The sequence below is a fragment of the Sinocyclocheilus rhinocerous genome, unplaced genomic scaffold, assembly GCF_001515625.1.
Source record: "Sinocyclocheilus rhinocerous isolate Xijiao unplaced genomic scaffold, SAMN03320098_v1.1 scaffold1259, whole genome shotgun sequence".
NCBI classification, from domain to species: domain Eukaryota; kingdom Metazoa; phylum Chordata; class Actinopteri; order Cypriniformes; family Cyprinidae; genus Sinocyclocheilus; species Sinocyclocheilus rhinocerous.
In genome coordinates this window covers 867,389-894,423 of record NW_015650717.1, presented here as the reverse complement: position 1 = coordinate 894,423, position 27,035 = coordinate 867,389, and the positions used below count along the sequence as shown (strand labels likewise).

The 27,035-nt window shown below is 35.9% G+C and overlaps 1 protein-coding gene across 1 annotated transcript in view; it reads left to right on the top strand.

Annotated features, from left to right (window-relative positions):
- Nucleotides 1–27,035, top strand: part of LOC107712503 (talin-2-like) — a 166,930-nt gene that overhangs the window by 123,760 nt on the left and 16,135 nt on the right. The window contains exons 21-41 of the mRNA XM_016517773.1: nucleotides 443–571; nucleotides 1,967–2,080; nucleotides 2,169–2,282; nucleotides 2,365–2,499; nucleotides 3,209–3,337; nucleotides 3,424–3,526; nucleotides 6,371–6,579; nucleotides 7,089–7,208; nucleotides 7,387–7,584; nucleotides 9,555–9,694; nucleotides 13,368–13,461; nucleotides 14,386–14,475; nucleotides 14,563–14,685; nucleotides 17,203–17,346; nucleotides 17,470–17,631; nucleotides 17,825–17,965; nucleotides 21,090–21,271; nucleotides 22,455–22,587; nucleotides 24,376–24,477; nucleotides 25,745–25,915; nucleotides 26,142–26,288. Of these exons, the coding sequence (XP_016373259.1) occupies nucleotides 443–571; nucleotides 1,967–2,080; nucleotides 2,169–2,282; nucleotides 2,365–2,499; nucleotides 3,209–3,337; nucleotides 3,424–3,526; nucleotides 6,371–6,579; nucleotides 7,089–7,208; nucleotides 7,387–7,584; nucleotides 9,555–9,694; nucleotides 13,368–13,461; nucleotides 14,386–14,475; nucleotides 14,563–14,685; nucleotides 17,203–17,346; nucleotides 17,470–17,631; nucleotides 17,825–17,965; nucleotides 21,090–21,271; nucleotides 22,455–22,587; nucleotides 24,376–24,477; nucleotides 25,745–25,915; nucleotides 26,142–26,288 (2,880 nt within the window). The remainder of the gene's footprint in view (nucleotides 1–442; nucleotides 572–1,966; nucleotides 2,081–2,168; nucleotides 2,283–2,364; nucleotides 2,500–3,208; nucleotides 3,338–3,423; nucleotides 3,527–6,370; nucleotides 6,580–7,088; nucleotides 7,209–7,386; nucleotides 7,585–9,554; nucleotides 9,695–13,367; nucleotides 13,462–14,385; nucleotides 14,476–14,562; nucleotides 14,686–17,202; nucleotides 17,347–17,469; nucleotides 17,632–17,824; nucleotides 17,966–21,089; nucleotides 21,272–22,454; nucleotides 22,588–24,375; nucleotides 24,478–25,744; nucleotides 25,916–26,141; nucleotides 26,289–27,035) is intronic.

Here is a 27,035-nt window from a genome sequence, read left to right as displayed (position 1 = left end):
ATTTAAAAAGTAACGCAAAAGTAACGTAATGCATTACTTTCCATAAAAAGTAACTAAGTAACGTAATTAGTTACTTTTTTATGGAGTAATGCAATATTGTAATGCATTACTTTTAAAAGTAACTTTCCCCAACACTGTTAACAACACATATACAGTAATGTAGACTGCTATTAAAACCAATTCACAGAACAAAGGTACAAAACAGATTTCAGTACTTCAATGAGGTTGATGTGTTAACATCATATCAGTTAATGAAATTACGGTATTTAACTGTAAATTTAAGTTAAAACCGTAAAACTTAAAACATTGCTACCGTATTTTTTACGGTAAAATTCAGGCAACCACAGCTGCCGTTTTTTTACCGTAAATTTTACAGTATTTTTTTTTACAGTGTAGGTACGGTACATAAAACTAACCTAGTACCTGTGTTGTTTTTGTGCAGGGTGCTGCTGCATACCCAGAAAATGAAGACCAGCAGCAGAGGCTGCGAGAGGCTGCTGAAGGGTTACGGGTCGCCACCAACGCAGCCGCTCAGAATGCCATCAAAAAGAAACTCATTCACCGACTGGAGGTGAGGACATGTATTATGCCACCTCCCATTCAGTGTCCGCTCTGTGTTTGATCCTGCCTTGAATCACACAGTTTTAACATACTAAATTATAGTGGTGTGGAGGACGCTAATAAAATGTAAAAATGGATTACTGTGCAAGCCCATTTTTAAGCTCAACAGCATCCATCCCCAGTTTTGTGTCTGTTTAGGTCAAAACTCATATTAGCAAGGAAGAGGTGGCTTTTTATCAGCCTGTATGTGGTAGCAGTCTAGTTTCCATAGCGGGTATTTTTCCATTGGCCGACAGTTTCAGTCAGTGGAATCCAGCGTTCTGGTTCTGTTTGGTCTCTTCCCATCAACAAAAATGGCTTCGTTCTTGAGGTTCTTTTTATCTGTCTGTTCCATCTATCATCCTTCCTCACACATGGAATATTCTTTCATAAAACAAAGAATCTTTTTCTTGTTGCTCGCCTTCTTTTGCTCTTACTTCTAAAGTGTAGCATGCTGCCACTGGATTTTGAAAAATCCTTTTATGATGGACATCGCCAGAAACATCCCAAATGCTCTACAATCCTTGCTGAACCTGTAATGAAATTCACTCAGAACAGTCGGGTCTTTGTATGGTTAACACTACATCTAACCCGGTGCAGAGTGATGCCAAATGTTAGGGCAGCACAGTTAATTGAAATAAAACCAAAATCGCAATATTGCTTAGTGTGATTATCAAGTCGCAAAGACTGCAATTTAATTATATAAATAAAAAATATATAAATATACTGAACAAGTGCATACATTGAACATGAAGAAATTAGGTATTGTAATTTTACAGTTGGTTTAAATATAAAATTATTATTATTATTATTATGTTCTTAAATGCTTGTTTTTTTATTTTACATTGAAATATTACAATAGTTTTATTTACTATTTTTATTTAGTAATAGTAGTAGTAAAATAATAATAATATTAATAATAACTAATAAATAAAGAAAAAATTATTTAAAATGTATTGTAAAAAATATTATAATTTTTATATTTTTTTATTTACAATGTAATATAGCAATAATATTTCTTATTTTTATTTATATATTATTATTATTATTACTAAATAAATATTTATATTTGTATTTATATAAAATAGTAGTTGTAGCAATATATTTATTATTGTTGTTGTTGTTGTTGTTGAATTGTCATATGTATATATATTCACAGCATTTTTGGTCAAATAGTGCTGTCCTACATTTTTTTTTTAATCACAATTTTTATTTTTATTTTTAAATTGCTATTAGGTTTTTTTTTTCTTCTCCAAATTGTGCAGCCCAACCAGATGTAATAGACCGCCACTGTTTCCACGTTTGTTATTTGCTGTGTTAGTAATTATTGAAGCTGTAATTCATTATTGTTATTTGTTTGGAACAGAATGCAGCTAAGCAGGCCGCAGCCGCAGCTACGCAAACCATTGCCGCCGCCCAGAATGCAGCTGCATCCAATAAGAACACCATGTCACATCAGCAGCTCGTGTTCAGCTGCAAGGTATTGTGGGTAGTTCTGTTCTGGTTAGTTCAGGATTTTTGAATTTGAATGAAACTATTCCGACTGTGGATTTGTGGATGCTCTTCAGGCAGTGGCCGACCATATCCCACAACTAGTACAGGGAATGAGGGGCAGTCAGGCCTACCCGGAAGATCTTGGTGCCCAACTCGCCCTTATCATCGCCAGCCAGAGTTTCCTGCAGGTAAAAAGCACATTCTGTGTTTGTTTAGCAGCCTCTGATTTGACGTTTAAATGATCCTCACATTGTTTCTGTCTCCAAACAGCCGGGAAGCAAAATGGTGATGTCTGCTAAAGCGGCCGTTCCGACGGTAACCGACCAGGCAGCTGCGATGCAACTTGGTCAGTGTGCCAAGAACCTGGCCACCTGCCTGGCAGAGCTGCGCACAGCTGCACAGAAGGTGCCCACAGTTCACTGCCTCCTAGTAGATCCAAAACACCTTTAAATACTGAAGCATATTGTAATAATAATCAGGCGTAGAGATTCATCCTTCCATTACTCATGTTTTAAAGGGACAGTTTGGACAGAAATTATAGTTTTCTCATTATTTAAGGTGTGGTCACATTTTCCGCAAATTTTCACAGTTGAATTTCAGTGGGAATCTGCGCAAATAGGAACTTTTCATGAGTGCGACAGACAGTCGTTAAAATTTGGGAACTTTTCATGAGTGCGACAGACAGTCATTAAAATTGTTTTAAGTTGTGAAAGAATCTCTACACTATTGATAATAGACTTAGACGCCATATTGAAATGAACAAGGATGAAAACAAATAGACTTACAGTCTTAACAATGGCACTGTATAAAGGTCCTAGATGACGTAATTTTACGCAACTCACTTTCAAAACTGTTTTATGAGGTTTTTAACTACTGGAGGTTTTTTTTTTTTTTTTCAGAAAGACATTTATCAGCTGAACAATTGATATATTGTTAAACAACAGTAGAATCCACTAAACGCACTGCACTTCAGTCCCTCAGAGCTTTGTGTTCAGTCCTGTCAAAAATAGAAAATGGCACTACCCTGTCTAAGGTGTATGGACAATGGAGCTTTTTTCACAGAAGTTGGCTGTAAATGTTTGTTTGTTTGTTATCTTTGTGTATTGTTTCATAGGCTCATGAGGCGTGTGGTCCTCTGGAGATCGACTCGGCTCTCAGTGCTGTTCAGACTCTCAAGAGTGAACTACAAGATGCTAAAATGGCCACACTGGAAGGACAACTCAAACCGCTACCTGGAGAATCGGTAGGTGAAATTTATCACATAAAACTAAATCATCAGACTTGTTAGCAGTAGTCCTCACCGTTACTTCTTCACACTTGTGTCTGTAGTTGGAGAAGTGCGCTCAGGATCTCGGAAGTACATCTAAAGCTGTGGGCTCCTCCATGGCCCAGTTATTGACCTGTGCCGCCCAGGGCAACGAACATTATACTGGTGAGATGACTTATGTTGCTTTTCAGCATATGAAACACAATATTTCAGGAGAATATATCTATCCTGAATATGAAACGTGCAGTATAACAACAGGATTTACACAAGTAGGACACGTTCCTGGATTAACGTCCCATCAACCAATCATTACCCTTTGAATTTTGGGTTAAGTCCTTGATTGTTTGGTAGAACACAAACAGCAAATGTTGATCCATGAACATGTCTTGTTTTTTGTAAATAACGTTAAAACGAATGATGTACTATTTGAATACAAATTTAAATAAACGCTCCTCAAGCAATTTACAATGCATTCAAGATAATCGAACCCAAGACCTTGGCATCCCTAGTGAAATTCTCTACCAGTTGAGCTAAACAAAAAGTAGTTATTCATCCAGGTTTTTATTATCAAGTATCTTTTGCAACAAAAACAGAGACATTTGCAGAAATATCTAAATTCATCTACGATTAATATTTCATGCATCTACGAGATGCTTGTAAGCTGGCTGAGTTTTCCCAACAAAGCTGCTTCTTCCAAATTAAAGGCATGAAAACTGAGAGGAGAGCGATGCTGTAACTTACCTGCACCACCCATCAATTTTTCACTCTGTCTGGCTGGATCGCTGCTCTCAGGAGAGCTTCTGAAGACAGATTTTAATGGCATGCTCGAACAAATCCCCCCTCTTCCACTCCGGCTCCTGCAGCTTCTCAAGCCAAGGGTATAACTAACCCCCATCCCTCATTAATCTTATTTTCACTAGATTTAACATACCATCAGCAATTGGGCTCTACTTGGCTGGATAATGCAATTTGATGCAATTTGCCTGCATTGGCCCTTCCCTTTTTTTTTTTTTGCTTTCTGTTCTATAAGTAAAGGCCAGATCCCATATGGCGCCTTATTTTCTTTCCACACTCATTTACTGGAACAGCAGGGGCATTCTGAGTCAACCATGAGCCAAAATGAGGCATAAAACTTTATTTGGAGCAAGACATTTGGACTGGGTGCTTCAAAAATGTCCCTCATTTTGCATTACAGTGTATTGCAGTCGGTCAGTAAATGTAAAAATAAGGTAAAAAAAAAAATATATGTGTTTTTGATGACTGATACCAGTGTTGATAATTAAGAGAAGAATGTGGTTGAACACCATTTATAATGCTATAATGGAATCCAAAAATGAAACCAAAAAAATCATACAAATTGGCAAAACTATTTATTTGCCACATTTTCTCTTTAAAAACAAACACTCTGAAGATTAATTAGGCCAAGCAGACATCGTTATCAAATGATGCACATAATCTCAGTCTTTTACAATGATAGACCGATATAATGCCAAATATCGGCCAATTAATCGGATTTGTCCAGTCAGTTATTGTAATAGATATGAATGAATAAAATGATGCATTTATATAGCGCTTTATTGTGTATTGTTGTACACCCAAAGCGCTTTACAATCATGTGGGGGGGTCTCTCCTCAACCACAGAATCTCATACTATCAAAAATCAGCCGATTAATTGTTCAGAGTGATATATCCTGTGATCGCTATGGTAAATATAATATCAGAATGTCAAATATAATTTATTATCTGGCCGATATATCGGTCGATAACTGATAGACATAATCTCAGAATGCCAAATATTTTCCAATTATTGTCCAGTTATATATTGTTCGATTGCTATGATAAATATATTCTCAGATTGCTAGATATCAGTGTAGTCTGCCCAGTTTATCAGAACACTGATAATTGTGCTCCTAATGTTTCAACCATGTTTTGACCAAATCTTAGATTGTCTGATTCGGTCTGATATCCTACATAATCTCCTAATGACAGATATCATAGATTAAATGATCTGATCAATATATTGGTTGATCATTATGATCAAAATAATCTCATAATGTCAGATACTGGCAGATTAATCAGCCAATAATTGCCAAATTCAATGACTTATCACTCTAGTCAATAAATCAGCTAATCACTGAGATAGATATAATGTCACAGTGTTAAATATTGGCTGATATATTGGTCGATCAATATGCTAGAAAGATATAATATTAAATGGCAAATTTATGCAGATTAATCAGACTAACCAATATATTGGTCAATCACTATGATAAATATAATCTCAAAATCGTTCAGTCTGGTTGATGCATATTGACTGATTAATTGGTGATAAATTGCCCAATTGCTAAAATAAATATAATCTCAGAATACCAAGTATAGTCTTGTTAATATATTGGTTGATCACTGATATAATCTCAGAAATATTGCAAATATTATCCGATTAATCGGTCTAGCTGTTATATCGGTAGATCACTGTAATAGATATAATAGCAGAATCTCAAATATTGTCCAGTTAATTGGTCTGACTGTTATATCAGTAGATCCCTGTGATGGATATAATCTCAGATTGTCAAATGCTCTCTAATTACTAAGTCTGTTTTATTGGTAGATCACAGTGATTTAATCTCAGAATGCCAAATATCGTCCAAATAATCAGTCTGACTGTTATATTGGTAGATCATTGTAATAGATATAATCTCAAAATGGCAAATATTGGTTGATTAATCAGTCTGTTGATTATATTGGTAGACCACTGTGATAGATATAATCTAAGAATGCCAAATATTGGCCAATTAATCGGTCTGTTATATCGGTAGATCATTGTAATAAATATAATCTCAAAATTGCAAATATTGGCCTATTAATTGGTCTGATGATTATATTGTTAGATTACTGTGATAGATATAACCTCAGAATGCCAAAAATTGTCCAATTAATCGTCCTGGTCCATATACCAGTTATAATATATATTTTCAATTGCTTACATTTGTGTGTGTGTGTTTGCGGCAGGTGTGGCAGCAAGGGAAACCGCTCAAGCTCTAAGGACGTTGGCCCAGGCCGCGAGGGGAGTGGCAGCGAGTACTGTGGAGCCCCAAGCTGCAGCGGCCATGCTGGACTCTGCCTGTCACGTGATGGAGGGCTCGGCCATGCTAATCCACGAAGCCCACCAAGCCCTAGTGTGCCCTGGTGATGCAGAGAGCCAGCAGAGATTAGCACAGGTAGGACGACGCACATTACATGCATTCCACCATTAAACAACTCGCAAATAACGACAGATGTCCACCCATCTGCGAGAACATTTATTCAATGACAAGTAGAAGCTAAAGTAGAAGTTTGGTTACATAGTTATCCAAAAAAAGTATTTATTCGTCTTTATATGAAGCCAGAATAGTTTTTGTCTTCTTCAGCTACTGTGTTAAAACCAGATCAATCTCCCATCAGCTCCCTCTTGGCAATTATCTCCAATAAACTGAGCTATTTTCTATTGTCTCTCTGTTTCTCGGCGCACCCTTTTTCTGGAAGGCACCAGCGTGCCTCCTGATTCGCACAGGTTCCTTTGGGATGCAAACATATTGCTTGGCATATGTCTGTGACAGTGGCATAAATTAGGGACACGGATTTCTCTGTTGTGCCGAGGGGCTGATTTGAATTTTAGATTCACGCCACATCTCTCCGGGCCTTTGTAGAGTTATTGGTGGGAATGTGTGTGTTTGTTGGTGTTTTTCAGGTGGCGAAGGCTGTCTCTCACTCTCTGAATAACTGTGTGAACTGCTTACCTGGACAGAAGGATGTGGACATGGCTCTCAGGAGCATTGGCGAAGCCAGTAAAAAATTGCTTGTGGAAAATGTACGTTTTTTTGTCGGTTCTGTGTAGCTACTAGTGAGTCTAAACATAAAACTGTGTAAATGATCCGAAAAATGTTATTACATAAATTGTCGCAATTTATAAATGCTGTTCACAGAAATTCCATCTGATCATGTTTCATGAATAAGGCCCAACAGTGATCAACCCTAACTTTTTCCAGCTTCCTCCATGCTCCAAATCCTTCCAAGAGGCCCAGACTGACCTGAACCACACGGCAGCGGAGCTCAATCATTCAGCCGGAGATGTGGTGCAGTCTACACGTGGGAGCAGCAGCCAGCTGGCTGTGGCTTCCGGGAAGTTCAGCCAAGACTTTGACGAGTTTTTAGATGCTGGCATCGAGATGGCCGGACACACTCAGGTACAGTTTCAGCGCCCTCTTAGAGCTGAGAGATGGTTCTTAACATGCTCCGCCCACGGAGAAATCTGATTGGTCCATTTACATTTATGCATTTAGCAGACGCTTTTATCTAAAGCGACTTACAAAAGAGGAACCAAACAACTCTTCAAAGAGCTAACAATATTCATAATACACAATGCCAGGTTTATTAAACAGCTAGATTAGGTCCAAAATCCTTGAATTTGTTGCTTTGCACAACAATGAAAAATTTTCATGTACACATGTATACTATTGTTCAAAAGATGTAAGATGTTTTTGAAAGAAGTTACTTATGCTCACCAAGGTTGCATTTATGTTTAAAAATACAGTTAAAATATTATTGCAATTTAAAATAAGTGTTTTCTATTTGAATATATTTTAAAATGTAATTTATTCCTGCCATGCAAAGCTGAATTTTCAGCATCATTACTCCAGTCTTCAGTGTCACATGATCCTTCAGAAACCATTCTAATATGCTGATTTGATGCTCAAGAAACATTTCTGATTGTTATCAATGTTGAAAACAGTTGTGCTGCTTAATATTTTGTGGAAACATGAAACATTTTTTTTTAATTCTTTGATTCAAAGAGCAGCATTTATTTAAAATATAATTTTTTGTAACAAAAGTGACAGTACTTTTAGAATTGAATGCATCCTTGCTGAATAACTATTACTTTCTTTAAAAATAAAATCAACTTTTGAAAGGTAGTATACACAGTATATATGTTAAACAACTAACCAAAGAGAAAAAACAAATGGCCATCACATTTTCTAAAATGATTCATTTGTTAATTAGCGCCTCACATCTAATTCACTCAGGCACATAATTGTTCCAGAGAGCATGAAGATGCTCCACCCTAATTAAATCTTTGATGATGTTCTGGTTCTGCATGTTTTGTTGATTCATTTGGAGAGACGGGCGAGCAGAGGGGTTGATGGAGCGTGACATGCCCATTAAAGGATGACTGAGGGATAGTGCGGGACACAGAGGTCTGGCTGGACAGAACAGGCCAGAAGCCATCAGCAGATAGTCTAGCTCTTTGAGACTAATGCCCATCGAAATGACATGTAAAATAAGAGCCACGGTTTGCTCTTTTTAAGGGCAAAATTAGAAAAGCAAACACTGTAAAAAAAAATCAAAAGTTGAGAAAGTGTAAAAGTTTAAGGCAACCAGCTTCAGGAGATTTTTGAGTTTTCTCAACTTGTTGTTTTCAGTTTATACAAAAACAAGTTGAAAAAGCTCAAAAATCTCCTGAAGCTGGTTGCCTTAAACTTAAGTTTTCTCAACTTTTAGATTTTTTACAGTGAATCAGCTTGGGTCATGAATATTAATTATGTGGAATCATATAATATATATTCAGTAGGCCTACAATGCCTTGAAAGGCAGACAATGGTTTACCACCTGTTTTGGTCTGTTCTGCACACAAAGCTGTCATATGTCTACAGAAGACGTGAAATATGTTGCTTAAGTAAGCCGTATGGACCACATTTATGATACTTTTATGGTATTTTGCATCCTTTTTGAAGTTTGAAAGCTTCCCCATTTATACTTGCATGGAAAAGTATTACAAGCAAGTTTACATTTTGCAGTTTTTACTGTTTTTCCTCACAATTCTGAGTTTACATCTTAAAATTCTGAGTTTATAACAGAATTGCAAGAAGTAAAGTTAGAATTGTGAAATAAAAAGTCGAAATTACCTTTGTTTTTATTCCGTGGCAGAAACAAGCTTCCATAGAAAAGTGACGAGTATGTGATCCTTAGAAGTAAGTCAGTCATATGGGTTTAAAACGAAATGAGAGTAGTGATATTTTTAGGTAACCTATCACTTTAAATTTTGTAACCATAAAATATAACCTGTATTCAAAGAACACTGCACATTTTTCTGCTGAAATAAAGTTGAAGAACAACATAGTTTGACTGCTGGCTGAGCTGCCGTCTTTTGTTTCCATAGTCCAAAGATGACCAGATTCAGGTGGTTGGCAACCTGAAGAACATCTCTATGGCATCCAGCAAGCTGCTGTTGGCCGCCAAGTCCCTCTCCATTGATCCAGGGGCGGCAAATGCCAAGAACCTCCTCGCAGCTGCGGCACGGTAGGAATGAGCTTCATTCGGCAGTCTAGAGAGAGTTTAGTGATCATTAACCAGTCAACCTGAGGGGCAGCCTGCTGGCCAACGACAAAAAATTAGCTATTCAGCTGAATGTTTTTGCAAAATGAGAAACTGTGTGTATGAGTGTGTGAGAGCATGCCTAGCTAACCATATTTTAACCAAAACCTTTGGGGGCCTCATTTATTAAACAATGTAAATTAATTTTGTTGGTCACACTTTATTTTAAGGTCCAATTCTCGCTATTAACAAACCATTAACTATGGCTTTTGCCTCAATAAACTTCTAATTTGCTGCTTATTAACAGTTAGTAAGGTAGTTGTTAAGTTTAGGTATTTGGTAGGATTAGGGATATAGAATATGGTCATGCAGAATATGTGCTTTATAAGAACTAATAAACAGCCAATATGTTAATAATAGGCATGCTAATAAGCAACTAGTTAAAAGTGAGAATTGGTCCCTATACTAAAATGTTACCGTTTTGTTTGTTTGTTTGTTTTTTTAATTGTAATAATGCAGAAAGTTTTCTGTAATGGTGTGAATTATGGTCAGGTTATATTAAATATAACTAACTGTATATAAAAATGGCCATACTTTAGTTTAGGGACCAATTCTCACTATTAACTACGACTTTTGCCTCAGTAAACTCTTAATTTTTAATAAACTCTTAACGCTTTTTAATAGTTAGTAAGGTAGTTGTTAAGTTTAGGTATGGGGTAGGGTTAGGGCTGCACGATTATGACAAAAATCATAATTGTCGATTATTCCCTTGAAATTGTAATTGCGATTATTAATTCAGATTATCACAATTTACAAATGTTTATACCATTGTTTGATGCAACTGCATGCTGTATTTTTATATGAAAATAAACAAGCATAAAACACTCTAACTGAAAAACCTTTAGTGCTTTTCTATAGTATTAAGCCTCAAATGTCAACTATACATTGGATTGGTTTCTTCTTTAAATTATAAAAAAAGTAAAAATATGAATGGTATTATAATGTTATACTAAAACTAAAACAATGGAAAAACTCTTAAGATAACATGTAGAAAGAAAAAAACATATCTTAAGCGTGCAGAATAACATAAGTGGACTTTGAACGATTAATTGCCACTTTGAACGATTACGTAATTGTGACATCCATAATTGTAATCGCGATTAGAAATTTGATTAATTGTGCAGCCCTAGGTAGGGTTAAGGGATCTAAAATATGGTCATGCAGAAAAGGCATTAATATGTGTTTTATAAGTACTAATAAACAGCTAATATGATAGTAATACAGTATGCATGCTAATAAACTAGTTAAAGGCAGGGTAGGTGATTTGGTTCAAAAACATTTTTTATGCTGGTTGAAAGTCTCTTCACATCCCGATAGCAAACACCAAGTAAAGTGGTCTAAACTTATATGTATTTATATCGTCTGTGGATGCGTAGGATCATAAAATGTTCGTTCAATCAAAATGTTCTGCCTGCCTGTCAAAATATGTATTTGCATACCTCTGCGCACCCTTTTTGCGCAGAGATGATACGTCATCAGTGCGTTCCAGCGAGAGTGAAAGGCGCTATTATTGTAATATTATGCGCTTTGTTCTGTAATGTTTTCTCACGTGTGAATGAGACATGAGGTAATCTGACAGCGTTGCATTCAATCCCCCACCAAAGCCGTCTCTCATCGTTTCGCTGGTTATTCTCTGGTCTGCCTGCGGGCGTGTTTTGGAGGAGGCGTGGCTTTGCAGAGTCATTATGCAGGGAAGGTGGGGATCAAAGCTAGCTTGCTATCGCTAGCCTTTCTGAAATTGCCTACCCTACCTTTAATAGTGAGCATTAGTCCTTAAAATTGAATTGTCTATGTTCTGTCTACCAAATGTCACCTTGAGGAAAACAAATAAATACACATTACTATGGTCAAGCATACATGTTTGGAGAGTGTGTTTGTTTATCTGTTTTTGTTTGTTAGTTTTCAAGTGTTTGTATATATGTGAGTGTGTATGTTTGTTAGTGCATTTTGTTTGATTATGTATGAGTGTTTGAGTAAATGTTTTGTTAGTGAAAGTTTGTTTTTGCTTATGTGTGTTTGATTGTGTGAGCGTGTTTGTGATTGTTAGGGTGAGTTTTGTTTGTTATTGTATGAGTAGGTTTGTTAGTGTGCATTTTATGTGAGTTTTGTTATTGTGTATGTTTGTGTTTGTTAGTGTGTGTGAGTATTGTTAGTGTGTGAGTATATTTGTTTGTTAGTGTTTGAGATTTGTTTGTTATTGTGCTGGCATATTTGTGTTTGTTATATTGGTAGCACTTTATTTTACAGTCCTGTTCCTCATGTACATACTATGTACTTATTGTAATAATTACAATAACTAGGTACTAACCCTGAACCTACCCCAAATCCTAACCCTACCCCATGTACTTACCTTATATTACCAGTACTTTCTTGGGTAAGTACACTGTAAGTACATTGTAAGTACATGTAAGTACACGTACTATAAAATAAAATGCAACCGTTATATTTGTTGTTGTGTGAGTATGTTTGTGTTTATTATTGTGTGAGGGAGAGTTTTGTTATTGTGTGTGTGTTTTGTAATTATTTAAGTTGTTTGTTACCGTGTGAGTATTCTTTTGTTTCTATTGTGCATGTTTTGTTTGTTAATGTTTACATTTTGTTTATGTGTGGGCTTATTTTTGCTTGTACATGTGTATGTGTATGTGTTTGTGTGTGTGTGTGTGTGTGTGTTAGCTTGTATGTTTGTTGATTTGTTGTTTGGATTTTCTTGAATGTGAGTGTTTTTGTTTGTGTGTTTGTTTGTGATTGTGTGAGTATGTTTGTGTTAATGTGTGTTTTGTTGCTAGTGTATGTTTGTTAGTGTTTGAGTATTGTTATTGTGTATGTTTGTGTGTGTGCATGTTTTGTTAGTGTTTGAGTTTTGTTTGTTAATTTGTGGGTGTGTTTTGTTTGGGTGTGAGTGATTTGTTGGTTAAAATGTTTTGCTTGGATTACATGTATGTGAGAGTTTTTGTTTGTGGTTTTGTTATTGACTTTGCTGCTGTTTGTTAGTGTGTCAGGTTTGTGTGTTTTGTCCAACGTCCCCCACACAAGCGTAATTATACAGCATTATTGATATGACATTATAGATAATAAATAATGTCATGAGGAAAATCGGAAGAAAAAAAGGAGAATTGTTTTGGGCTTGAGTTACATTTATGGCCAGAATTAGGGGATAGAAAATATTATTAGCTCAATATAAAAACAATAGAAGTCAGTGGAAAATACCTATCCTGATGAAAAAGAATTCTGTGTGTGTGTGTGTGTGTGTGTGAGAGCGAGAGAGAGAGAGTACTGTAGAATCCTCTCAGGTACCACAAGAAAGCAGCTGCTCCTGAGGGTTTTGAGCTAGATTGATTTAGTTTCCTTAATGAAAGCGAGAGCAGACTGACACACATACACTCCAACACACACATACACTCACTCAAATCTTGGCTCATATGAGTGTAACAAAACCTTGTTTTGTCATGATTCTGATAAATTTGTAAGACCTCAATGTTAGTGCCTCCTTCCTACATTTAGGGAGTGAAAGCTCAATGAGAAAAATAGATTTGATAAGTGAAGTCTTTGAAGGAGCTTTTTGTGTCATTCTGACTGTGTGTGATTTTCTGTGTTTCAGAGCGGTCACAGAGAGCATTAATCAACTCATCACACTGTGTACCCAGCAGGCACCAGGACAAAACGAGTGTGATAACGCTCTACGAGAACTCGAGGTACTTGAACACACACACTTAATCTTACAAAGTTTTATCCGGTGCTTCTACTAAATACTGAGTAAAGGGTCTGAATACTTAGGACCATTTGATATTTCAGTTTTTCTTTTTTAATATATCTGCAAAAATGTCAACAATTCTGTGTTTTTCTGTCAATATGGGGTGCTGTGTGTACATTAATGAGGAAAAAAAATTAACTTAAATGATTTTAGCAAATGGCTGCAATATAACAAAGAGTGAAAAATTTAAGGGGGTCTGAATACTTTCCGTACCCACTGTATATTTGAGATGAGTATTGATGAAATTATGATGGTTTTGTACTTCTATGAATGTAAAGGAAAATAATTAATTGCTTTCTTATAAACATACATATATGAATATTACAACATATATATATGCACATGTATATATTCATAATTTATATTCATATTTTGAATAAAATTTTACATTTTTTCACATATATTTCAACAAACAGTATGAAATAAACAAGATGAGGGCCTGTTTTTTTCCCGTTAGGTCTTCTATGGTGGTCTTATATAAATAAGATCAACGTTAGATCATATTTGGCCTTATTTGTTGATTAAAAACAGCATTTTGTGTGATGCCTTTGTGAAACATTCAAATATACCAGCCACAGGTCAGTTGTGTGTTAAAGTAGAGCCAACAATGATTATTTGGGGTCTGTGAATGATTATAATTTATGTCCAAACCTGTGTAATCATTTTGAAATGGGTTGTTTCTGCCCCAAACACAATGCTTTTTGTTCATTTTCTGAGGTATTTGGTGGTGTGCTTTTTATTACATTTATGAGCCTTGAAATTCTTTGATATACTGTAAGTTAGAAATATCTCAAATATCTCAAAGCAACAGGCATGCTCAACATCTTAAGGTGCATTAACCTTTCCCTCTCCCACGAACACACAGGCTGTTCGAGGAATGTTGGACAATCCCAATGAGCCGGTCAGCGATCTCTCTTATTTTGACTGCATTGAGAGCGTTATGGAGAATTCCAAGGTAAAGAATCCATCACAACATTCCTGAATTCTCTAAAGAAATTTGTTCGTTCCAAATGTTTACACATCTCGCCGTCTGACTGAACAGGTTCTCGGGGAGTCCATGGCTGGAATCTCACAGCATTGTAAGACGGGAAACGTGCCAGCGTTCGGGGATTGTGTGGGTGTGGCGTCCAAAGCGCTGTGTGGGTTGACTGAGGCTGCGGGACAGGTGAGCTTTTAGCCTGATACTCTCTGAGGCTGCTCACAACTAGAAATCAGTGGTTAAGTTGTAAGTCATTACAACTAGAAATCAGTGGTTAAGTTGTAAGTCATTATAATCAGTAATTATGTATCCACTGGATGCAACAAATGCCTCGTTTATAATGGGTTTTAATGTTTTTGTCTCGTCGCTCCAGCTGACAGGTTGGCTACTTCTCATTGCTTCAGTAATATCCTGTAGTCTATTCCCTTTAAGACAAGTGCAACACTCAAAAGCCCAGATCAATTTCATGGCTGGATTCATCTCAGACATTTACCACACACATCAGCCTGGTACACTAATCACACCCGCAGACCAGGCATCTGTACGTGGCAAAAAATAAATAAACGAACAAAATCCCTTTCTTAATCGATATTTTTGTCTTGTTTTCAAGTGAAAGCATCTAAACATCTTTGAAACGAGATATATTTATGGAGAAAATATGATTTATTGTCAGAACATATTTTTTAAAGTTTATTTTTCTTACCCCCAGAGGCAATTCTTGGATTTCAGTCTTTGGGGAGCTCAATCTCCCCAAATGAACGCGAGATGATGGGTCTCAGAGGAATATTTCTTGCCTGGAGTAAGATACATCACAAGTTCAAACTAAAAAACTTTATAAATAAACAAATAAAATAGCATATATCTCTAGGTACACTAGTAAGATTTTAAGGAAGTTATTATTTTTATTCAGCAAGAACACATGAAATTGATCAAAAGTGAAAGTAAAGGCATGTATAACGTTACAAAAAAATCTATTTCAAATAAATGCTGTTCTTTTAAACTTCTTATTTTTCAAAGAATCCTGAAAAAAAACATATATATGTATATATATATATATATACATATATATGTTTTTTTTGTGTGTGTGTATGTTTTGAATTTTTTCACATATATTTCGACAAACAGTATGAAATAAGCAAGATGAGGGCCTCTTTGTTTCGTTAGGTCTTCTCTGGTTGTCTTATTCATATAAGATCAACATTATATCATATTTGGCCTTAGCCACAGGTCAATCATGTACTCAAGTAGAGCCAACGATGATGATTTGGGGTCTGTGAATGATTATAATTTATGTCCAAACCTGTGTAATCATTTTGAAATGGGTTGTTTCTGCCCCAAACACAATGCTTTTTGTTCATTTTCTGAGGTATTTGGTGGTGTGCTTTTTATTACATTTATGAGCCTTGAAATTCTTTGATATACTGTAAGTTAGAAATATCTCAAATATCTCAAAGCAACAGGCATGCTCAACAATCTTAAGGTGCATTAACCTTTCCTCTCCCACGAACACACAGGCTGTTCGAGGAATGTTGGACAATCCCAATGAGCCGGTCAGCGATCTCTCTTATTTTGACTGCATTGAGAGCGTTATGGAGAATTCCAAGGTAAAGAATCCATCACAACATTCCTGAATTCTCTAAAGAAATTTGTTCGTTCCAAATGTTTACACATCTCGCCGTCTGACTGAACAGGTTCTCGGGGAGTCCATGGCTGGAATCTCACAGCATTGTAAGACGGGAAACGTGCCAGCGTTCGGGGATTGTGTGGGTGTGGCGTCCAAAGCGCTGTGTGGGTTGACTGAGGCTGCGGGACAGGTGAGCTTTTAGCCTGATACTCTCTGAGGCTGCTCCCACAATGCATTTGAAACATTATGCTTTAGAAATGCAATTAAAAAATTCAATAGCTAACTTTTATCAACACCATTTGATTTAATCGACAACTTGAAAATGCTTTTGCAACACATTTAGCTTTTGGTGACATTTTTGAGGGTAACTGAATAGTTAGAGGGAAATAATGTAGGACAGGGCTTGTTTTTATTCATCAGTAAATTAGAATATAATATAATAATAAAGAAAGAAAATATTAAATTAAAAGATTCAAAACATAGTTATGCTGCTATTGGTTATATATGTTTTTTTATATTTTATATATATTTTACTGTCTACAGTGCATTGATTTTGTCAGCAGAGATGATTTTAGGTGAAAAAAAGTTCATTTTGGAGTAGTATTAGAATTTTTTTTTTTAATAATGTTAAGTGCACAAATTAATTAAGAAAAATTGGTCATATATAATGTAATGTAATAATTATGAATATAATAAATATGAATATATTAATTAAAACATGTAAAAAATAAAGAAATAAATAAAGAAAATAATGGATTAAAGAAACAAAAGTAATTTATCGTGGTTGGTTAATTGGTTAATATTTATTTTTTCTGCCCACTGCATTGGTTTTATCTTTCGTTTCGGAAGTGGAGAAAAGGAAAAAAATGTGAATGTAAAAGTAATAATAAATATTTATTGTAATAATGTACACTACACAAATTAATCTTGCACAACAAGGGAAATAAATAATATAATCTAATATTAAATAATAAATATAACAGTTAATATAATATAATAATATTAAGTAAGTAAATAAACACATACATTTTGGTTTCATGTTGAATTTACTAGTTCAACATGCCTTTATTTTTCGTCAGGCCTCTTATTTGGTAGGAGTCTCAGACCCCAACAGCCAGTCGGGTCATCAGGGATTGGTCGATCCCATCCAGTTTGCAAGAGCCAATCAGGCGATTCAGATGGCCTGCCAGAATCTGGTGGACCCGGCCAGCAGCCCATCCCAGGTGACTGGCTCTTTAGTATCAAGTTTCATTTTTATTTTTTACTTGTCTGGCCATATCCTGATTGGCTTTTTGTGGTTTTTGAATCTCTGTGGCTTGCATTTCCTCATCTTTTTGTTTGTGTAGGTTTTGTCAGCAGCTACCATTGTTGCAAAGCACACCTCGGCTCTTTGCAACGCCTGTCGTCTGGCGTCTTCCAAAACAGCCAATCCTGTAGCCCGGAGACATTTCGTGCAGTCAGCCAAAGAGGTCGCCAATACCACGGCTAACCTTGTCAAAACTATAAAGGTACAGCCTTCAATTAATTACCAAAAGATCATTTGGTACCAAAGTAATTGATAATTGATTGAATCGTGTGCATTAGCATGAAGAACTTGAGCTTGTCTGACCATTTGCAACCTTATAAGCATTGATAAAGCTTTATTTATGCGTGAGGATTGAAGTGTTTCAGCAGATGTGATCTCTCTGCTGTGTTTCTCAGGCCTTGGATGGGGATTTCTCCGATGAGAACCGCGAGAGATGCCGAGTGGCCACGACCCCGCTGATAGAAGCTGTGGATAATCTCTCCACCTTTGCCTCCAACCCTGAGTTTGCCAGCATCCCTGCGCAGATAAGCCATGAGGTGATGAAATACTGAATACCACAATATTTCATTTATTATTTTTTGTGTGAGTGTGTGGGTACTCATTCCACTGAATTTTTAGAGCCAAATTTTAAATCTTGAACCAAATCAAGAGGACAGACAATTCGAAAAATGCCAAAACAATGCTCTGGGGTTAGGATTTGTATTTTTTGGGCATTCCAGACAAACTGTGTAATAGTGAATCTTTCTGCAGGTTACAGCCGATTTGATCAAAAACATTGATTCATTCAGAAACAGTCACTTTATGAGTGTATCAGTAGGTGCGTTTACGTGGAGCATTGTAATCAATTTAAAAGTCCAATTCGAATAAAAATGCTCCATGTAAACACCTCAATCAGAATAAAAATGTCCAAACCGAATGAAATTGTAATCGGTTGGAGAGGGGTGGGATAAACCTTTCTATAAACCGAACAAAATTGAAATCCTGCCAAGTAAACATGCATTAAACCGATTACTTTGCGGCATTCTGGAATTTGGGAACACCGACACTACAGTATAGACTGGGAAATAGTGGAGGTAGATGTTAAAATTTAAATTATACCGTTATAAACACATTAGAATTAAGAACGCTTGCTGCGTAATGAACTGCCATATATGCTCTCTTGACCGGAGTGGAAAACGGATCTGAAATTAACCGTAATTTTCAGCTTTTCAGCTTGAAACAACACAATGGTGAGAGTATAGCTCAATGAAAATAAACAACTTGACCAAAATTTGCCTTTGTCATTTGTATTTATTTATTACAGATTCATAATTTCCAATCTGCTTGAATTTATAAGTGCTCACGCCATGAATAATGTATGAAAACACGCTTGGAAATGTTATTTGTGATATAGCTCGTTGCGATCACTCTCTGTGTTCATAAAGCAACGCTCCTTTGATTTATTGTTCAGCAACTCTTGGTAAGAAATAGTTTATTTGTTCTATTTAAGTACAGTAAAACTTCTTAGTATCACAACACAATTCATTTCAGAGCTGCGTTACAGAGGGCCGTACTGTTATTTTATCCCTCAATGCTTTAACATTTAGAAATTATGGCGATATGATGATGTGTGTTGATCAGCTGGCTGAGATCAAGCTATATTGTGTTTATTATTTTATCTGATAGATATATCTGTGCAACTTAGTTATTAGAAACTGCAAACGAGAAATCAGTTTGGTTCTGTGTGTGGTCCGATAGAAGACGGGCGTATAATTTCTATGAATGTGAATGTCACATGACTGAACGCTCGAATGAACGCAAGGGATTCAAATATTCGTCCGTTTATAGCAAGCACAAGCAGCTATTAACGCAGGCGTTTTTTTCCTCTGGTGATTTGTATTTGTTGTCATTCAGATTAGATAATGTCTCATGTAAACAGTCCACCGAATCTTTCAATCGGAATGATTTTAATCGGAATGACAAAAAAAGTGTGCATGTATACGTGGCTATTGAATCATTTACTCAACCGATTTGTTCAAAAGCACTGATTCGTTCAGGAACAAAACAAATGACTGTCTTTGAATGAATCATTTAATCATTTACTCAACTGATTTGTTCAAAAACACTGATACGTTCAGGAACGAAACAAGTGACTGTTTTTCTGAGTGAGTCGTTAAATCAACTCAACCAATTCATTCAAAAGCACTGATTCTTTCAGGAACAAAACAAGTGACTGGTTGTGTCTGAAATCAGATACTCTCTGAGTAGGTACTTTTTTTTTTAAATAAGTAATTGCTTTGCAAACATAAAGTATGTTCTATATAGTATGAATGTGTGTAGTGTGAACATAATCTGTATGTGCTACATCCATCATGTTTTCTTTGTCATGTGAGCATCAGTTGCATTGCTTTACTGCCATTCACAAATATTCTCAGATAATCGCCAGATGTAGTAGGCCTTCTGTTTTATGAATATTGTGATTTCGGACAAATTACTACTTTCACATTTTTCGCCTACAGTATAGTAGGGAAGTATGTGATTTCAGACGCAGCCCGTCTTTATTAGTGAGTCATAGAACTGTTCACTTAACCAGTTTGATTAAAAGCACTGATTCATTTAGGAACAAAACAATTGACTGTCTATATGAGTGAGTCATTGAATCATTTACTCAACCTATTCCACTTACTCATTCATCAATTAATCAAGTGACTGTGTTTTTGAGTGAGTGATTGAATCATTTATTCAAATAATTTGTTAAAAAGGACTGATTCATTTAGAAGCGAAACAAGTGTCTGTTTTAAGAGTGAATTATGGAATTATTCACTCAAGCAATTCATTCAGAAACACTGATTCATTCAGGAAAGAAACACCACTAGTGTGGGTTGCTCAGAGACAAGCAAAGGTTGATTTGTTTGTCTATTTTTGTACCATTAGTCACAATGGTTCCAAAGTAACTGCCAATATTTTGTCTAAAATGAAAAATTTTCAATTTAGCACACATGGTTAATTTTCACTTCACGTGTACTGTATTTCTTTGTAAAATGTGCCTACACTGACTTCGTGAATAACTAGATGACTCCTCTGTCTTTGAAATATTGCCTTAATTTTGTGCCAAAACAAAGTGGTTTCTCTCCGTTCACTGACTGTTTGACACTGGACTTCCTCACAGGAAGTCTAAAAGATCAGTGAGTGTGGATGGGAGTTTTGCAACATTTTTTTTTTTTAAACACAAGTCCCTGACAATTTTATCACCTCAGTCTGTTTCTGGGGTTTGTGGGAGTTTAGTTCTGTTCTTACAGCAGCTTCTTGCATGTTTTTAACATCTTGTTAGTTGTTAATAGAATTATTTAGGACTGAAAGTGTGTTTGTATCAACATTCAAACATTTTTGGTGATTCATCACATTTTTGCATTTGATGTTCTGTTTTTTGATGGATGGGTAATATAATAAAAAATATTGAAATTTAAAAAAATTTTTTTTAAATGTATTATGTATTATGAATATCATAAATACATTTCTTTTTTAAATTACAAACTTTTATTATAATTTTATAATAACTTTTTAATATTTTGTAAATATTTACAACATTATTTTCCCTTTATATGCGGTACTCACATTTTTATGTGACTTTAAGAATGAAATAATTAAAAACACTGTAAACTAAATTGTTTTCAATCCCAGGGTTCAGCAGCCCAGGAGCCGATCCTTCGCTCAGCCCGTTCAATGCTGGACAGCTCCACCCACTTATTAGAGACCGCCCGCTCGCTCATCCTTAACCCCAAAGACCCGCCCACCTGGTCCATCCTGGCAGGCCATTCCCGCACCGTGTCGGACTCCATCAAGAGCCTCATCACGTCCATCAGGTCAGCATCATGCAAATAAACACCTGATTCAGCGGTTTGGTGAATGTGAAAAGCTTGCGGCTTCAGTCTCCATCAGGTGATAAATAATAAAGATGAGGTTTAATTTAAACTTGTATTAAATAACTGAAGAGCAAGCGTTATTAACAGTAGCAGCTGTTCATTCCTCACACACGCTCTCGTTCTCTTCTCAAATCTTCCCGCGCACAGAGTCTGTTCCCCTCATTACAGCTCCAGGGGGATGTAATATCACCAACAAGCAGTGAAATGGAAAACCAGGGAAAGCCAATGAATACAGAATAATTATTATATTAAATTGAAACATAAACAGTTAAGCAAATCAATGTATAAACACACAAAACTGTCACAATAATTATTTAACAATTTCACCTGTGTGTTAGATTTAGTACACATTTAAATATACAGTATATTTAATAAATACAGTATGTGTTTATTTATTATTTTGTGTCTGTTTCCTAATATGTGTAATATTTCGTTTAGACCTAGTTTTTATTAGACACACTACTGTTTAAAAGTTTGGCGTCAGTAAGATTTCCTTTATTGAACATAAAAATGTTTTATTCAGGAAGGAAGGCAGTAATGACATTTATAATGTTCCAAAGATTTCTATTTCAAATAAATGCTGTTCTTTTGAACTTTCTGTTCATCAAAGAATCTTGAAAAACGAATGTATCATGGTTTCTACAAACATTTTAAGCAGCACAACAGTTTTCGACATTGATAATAATAAAAAAATGTTTCCTGAGCAGCAAATCAGAATGATTTCTGAAGGATTATGTGACAATGAAGACTGGAGTAATGATGCTGAAAATTCAGCTTTGCATCACAGGAATACATTACATTTTACATAGAAAACAGTTCCCAGTGTAGCAGTTTCAATAAATTACTTATTTAACAAAAATAGATGGGCTCGGCTCGCTGCCCATCTGGCTGCCCTCCACACACTGTCCTCCCAGATCAACCAATCAGAACTGGAGCTCAGCCAGCCCTCTGTGTGTGTGTGTGTGTGTGTGTGTGTGAGCAAAAACACCTACGTCTGCACTGACTCCTGTTTTATGAAACTGTAATGTACAATATCTGGATTGAGTTGAAAAATCGAATTCAATTAAGCTGAAAAGCACCCCACGGCAACCCTGTAGCAACCTCGTCTCCTCTGATGTGACAGGGACAAGGCCCCTGGGCAGCGGGAGTGTGACCAGTCCATCAACAGCATCAACAAGAGCATCAGGGACATCGAGCAGGTGTCCCTCGCCGCAGTGGGTCAGAGTCTGCCCCGCAGAGATGACATCTCTCTGGAGGTAAACCAATAAAACACCTGTCTGTGTCAAAACCTGCCATCACTCTATAGTAACATTACGTTTCTTTAATGTTGCTCTGGTGCACTGTTACTTTCTATTAGGTCTACAACAGCTTGTGTTGTGACATCAAGCGTTATGAATCTATGGAGGACTAGGAGTGCTGCTTAAAAAAAGATTAAAAATGAAATTAATCATCAAATGTATTTATGTACTAATTAAAATGTAAGTACATAAAATTCTTAAACTACAAATTCAACAAATAAATAGACATACATCTATTTATTTCATAAATAGTTCATTTAAATAGCATTTTATAAATGCTATACACTGCTTTTCTATATGCGTTTAAAAAAAGCCATATTGTTAAAAAAAATTGGACAGTTCAAATGTGGGAGCATCTAATGAACTTTCGACTGGATTTTAAGACACACACCTATAAAATGTTGCATTTAATAATTTGTTATTCATGTATTATTTTATTGTTGCATTGAACTACATTTTTAAACCATTAAATAAACTTTTTTTTAAAAGTCAATTTATTTGCCAATTTGCCAAGTAATTTCTTTACTTTTCTAAATTAATGAATAAATCAATACTTGATTAATTTTATTTTTAAGTGGCACCCCCAGTTCTCCATATCAGAGATTTAGTGTTATTTTAGAATTATTTATATACTTATATAATATTAATAATTTGAAGTAGCTTTATTTTTATTTATTGTCAGTTTTCATTTTCATTTTAGTTTGCGTTTTAGTAATTTTGTGCTTTTGTCATTTTTATTATTTTTTTTCGTATGTAAAACTTTCAGTTTTCAGTTTTCAACGTAGAAACATTTGTCATTTTTTTCAAGTTGAAGTTTTTCATCAAATATTTGTATTTTTTTTTCCAACTTTATTTCAATAAACAAAACCAATTTTTAATAGTTTTAGTTTTATTTAACAATAACAGCCCTTTTATGATTTGTAACAAAATGCCTTTTGGGGATTAATAATTGTGTGTTTTAGTTTGTTAAAAAAACATTGCTGGTGTTAATGTTAGTAATATTGTTAAAGAGGGCAATTTTGTTCCTTTTTCCTTTTAATATCTTAACTATATATTTTAATATAGTTTTTATGACCATATCCACCTTCGGAATCAAGCAAGTTTATTGTACCTTTAATAGTTTAAGAATTTGATACTGTGTCTTAAAAGTCACACTTTAGTTTCAGGTTCAATTCTAACTAGTAACTAACTATTACCTGCAACTTTTGCCTCAGTAAACTCCTAATTTGCTGTGTATTAATAATTAGTAAGGTAGTTGCCAAATTTAGGTATGGGGTATGTTTAAGGGATCTAAAATATCTAATGCAAAATAAGGCATCGATATGCACTTCATAACAAGTATTACTAAAAACAGCCAATATGCTAGTAATATGCATGCTGATAAGCAACTAGTTAATAGTGAGAATTGGTTCCTCCACTAAAATGTTACCCCCTATAAGAATATATACTGTAAATAAGATCTATTTTGATTGGCTAACCTCTATGTACTGTTCAAATCCCAGTGGACCAAGTTGTGGAAAACAGGCATTGCTATGTAAATGTGGCTAGTCATATGTTAACGTTAATAGTTGAAACATTTTTTTGAAACTTGGTCTTTAGAAAGAGGTCACACTTTGATTTCAAAAGAGCAAATTGATATTTTTCATATTATATACCCACTTTAACCTTCGTGCTAGTATTATTTTGCTATTATGAATGTTAGCATTAGCGTTTGAGGTAATGCTAATGTGACTCTGCTCCCATTAGGCTTTACAGGAGCAGCTGACGTCCACCGTGCAGGAGATCGGCCACCTCATTGACCCCATCTCCACTGCAGCGCGAGGGGAAGCGGCTCAGCTTGGACACAAGGTAACGGAGACACTTTAAAGGGGTCATATGATGCTGCTAAAAAGAACAGTATTTGGTGTATTTGGTGTAATGAAATGTGTTTATGCGGTTTACACATTATTTTCCACATACTGTACATTATTGTTCCTCCTCTATGCCCCGCCTTTCTGAAACGCGTCGATTTTTACAAAGCTCATCGGTCTGAAAAAGCGAGGTGTGCTGTGATTGGCCAGCTATCAAGTGCGTTGTGGCCTAGAGTGAGCGGCGGCGGCCTACAGTGAGCAGAGGCCGGGGGATAAAGTGAGGAACGGCCGGCGGGCTAGAGTGAGCAGAGGCGGCGGGCTTGAGAATGGCGCGGCCCGGCGATTTCGACGAAGGAGCGTCCGGAAGGACATGTGACGACTCCGGGCTGGACTCCGCTTCGTCCACTGTGAAAGCCGATCCCGCGATCGACAGCGCAAAGTTGTAGTATTTACTCAGCAACCAGCACGGATCAGCTCCAGGCATGACGAAGCAGATATCGTCCTCTTTTGGAAGACCAAACAAAGTAGTTTCGCTTTTACAACGAAGCACACAGCGTCTTTATGACATGGCGGCGGAAACAACAAAACTACAGCGAGAATAAAATTTACGCCTTCTTTCTTTGCGTGAACATTTGGGCGGCGTTATGCAAATCTTCCCACAGAGCGACGTAGATATGTGGGGGCGTGTTAGAACGAGGCGTTTTAGGTAGGCGTGGTTGACTCTTAACTTTTATAAAGAATATCTCTTTGGATTTGAGACTTTAGTCTTTGCAACTTTACAGATCTTCTTTATGCACCAAGAGCTTGTAACACTCCAAAGAGAAAGGAAAAATTGAAATCGCATCATATGACCCCTTTAAACGTGGAAGTGCAAATAATGTTGCCTCTGCAGCAAATCCTTGATTGGCCAAATACGAAATGTTCCTGGATCAACAACCTCGTCCTTCTTCATACTTTCATATATTACGTCTTTTTTGTGCAAATCACACAGTGCCACTCGAATAAACATATGACAGCATGTCTAAAAATACATATGACAGCATGTTTGAAAAATGTGTCTAAACCGGTTTTAATTAAACCCGGCTTTGTTTGTTGCAGCAAGATTGATGCCTCCTGTCTGTAGTGTTTGTCAGCTTGTCGAATAAATAGCTGGAAAATGAAGAAGTTGTATGAGTTCACTCTATATATCACTCTTACCTGAAATATACACAGGAAACTGTATGTTTGCATGCCAGATTGTCTTAACGTGTTTTTTTTTTTCCAAGGTGACTCAGTTAGCGAGCTACTTCGAGCCAGTGATTGTGGCGTCGGTGGGACTGGCGTCTAAACATGCCGACCACCAGCAGCAGATGAACATACTGGATCAAACCAAAACGCTGTTTGAATCTGCTCTACAGATGCTCTACGCTGCCAAAGAGGGCGGAGGAAACCCTAAGGTATGACACATGGAAATAACAACAACACATGGGGCATTTTTATGAAAAAAGCTTCATGTTCTGAAACCACCTGCAGGTTTGCCACCTGTAGCATTTGACGGCACATTCCCAGAGCTTCTGGTTAGAAAGAACAGACTTTTATTATTTGTATGTTGCTGAAGTGGTGCTAATGGGTCTACGTTGGCCATCTTTATCCCATCAGCCACTATTTTTTTTGTTCTTGTAGGCGACCCACACCCATGATGCCATAGCTGAAGCTGCCCAGTTGATGAAGGAGGCAGTTGATGACATCATGGTGACCTTAAACGAAGCGGCCAGTGAGGGCGGGATGGTGGGCGGCATGGTGGAGTCCATCGCTGAGTCCATTGGAAGGGTGAGTGACTCCATGTTGAAAATAAGTGGATGGCTGTGTTTCCCAGTCTAATATCTGTTGCTAATATCAGGAGATCAGGGGGCAATGGCCAAAAAAGTCCATATAATAATAATAATCCTAAACATTTTTTGTAACCCTACAATTTTTATTCGCTTTTCAATACCAATAATTCATATAAAATGATGATGATGATGATTAATATTATTATTATTTTTGTAATTATTATTATTATTATTAACATGAAAAATAAGTGTACAAAGAACCAAAAAAATACAAAAAAGAACAGTTTGACCAATACAGAAAATGATAATATATTATAGATTGTCATTTATTTATATATTTTTGTGACAGACAAAAAATGAAGTCATTATTTACTCTCAAATTTCACTTGCATTTGTATATCATAACCACTTAAATATAGAAACATAAACTCATTCACGGTCTTATTTAGTCAGATATATGTAAATGTGTTTGTGTTTTTGTAGTCAATATGGGGTGCTGTGTGTACATTAATGAGGAAAAAAAATTAACTTAAGTGATTTTAGCAAATGGCTGCAATATAACAAAGAGTGAAAAATTTAAGGGGGTCTGAATACTTTCCGTACCCACTGTATATATGAATAATGAAAATAAGAGTTTATACAATTGTATAATTAAGTATATATTAATAATAAAAGAACTGTTTGATCAAAACAGTAAAATAATTATATATATATATATACAGTATATATATATATATATATATTA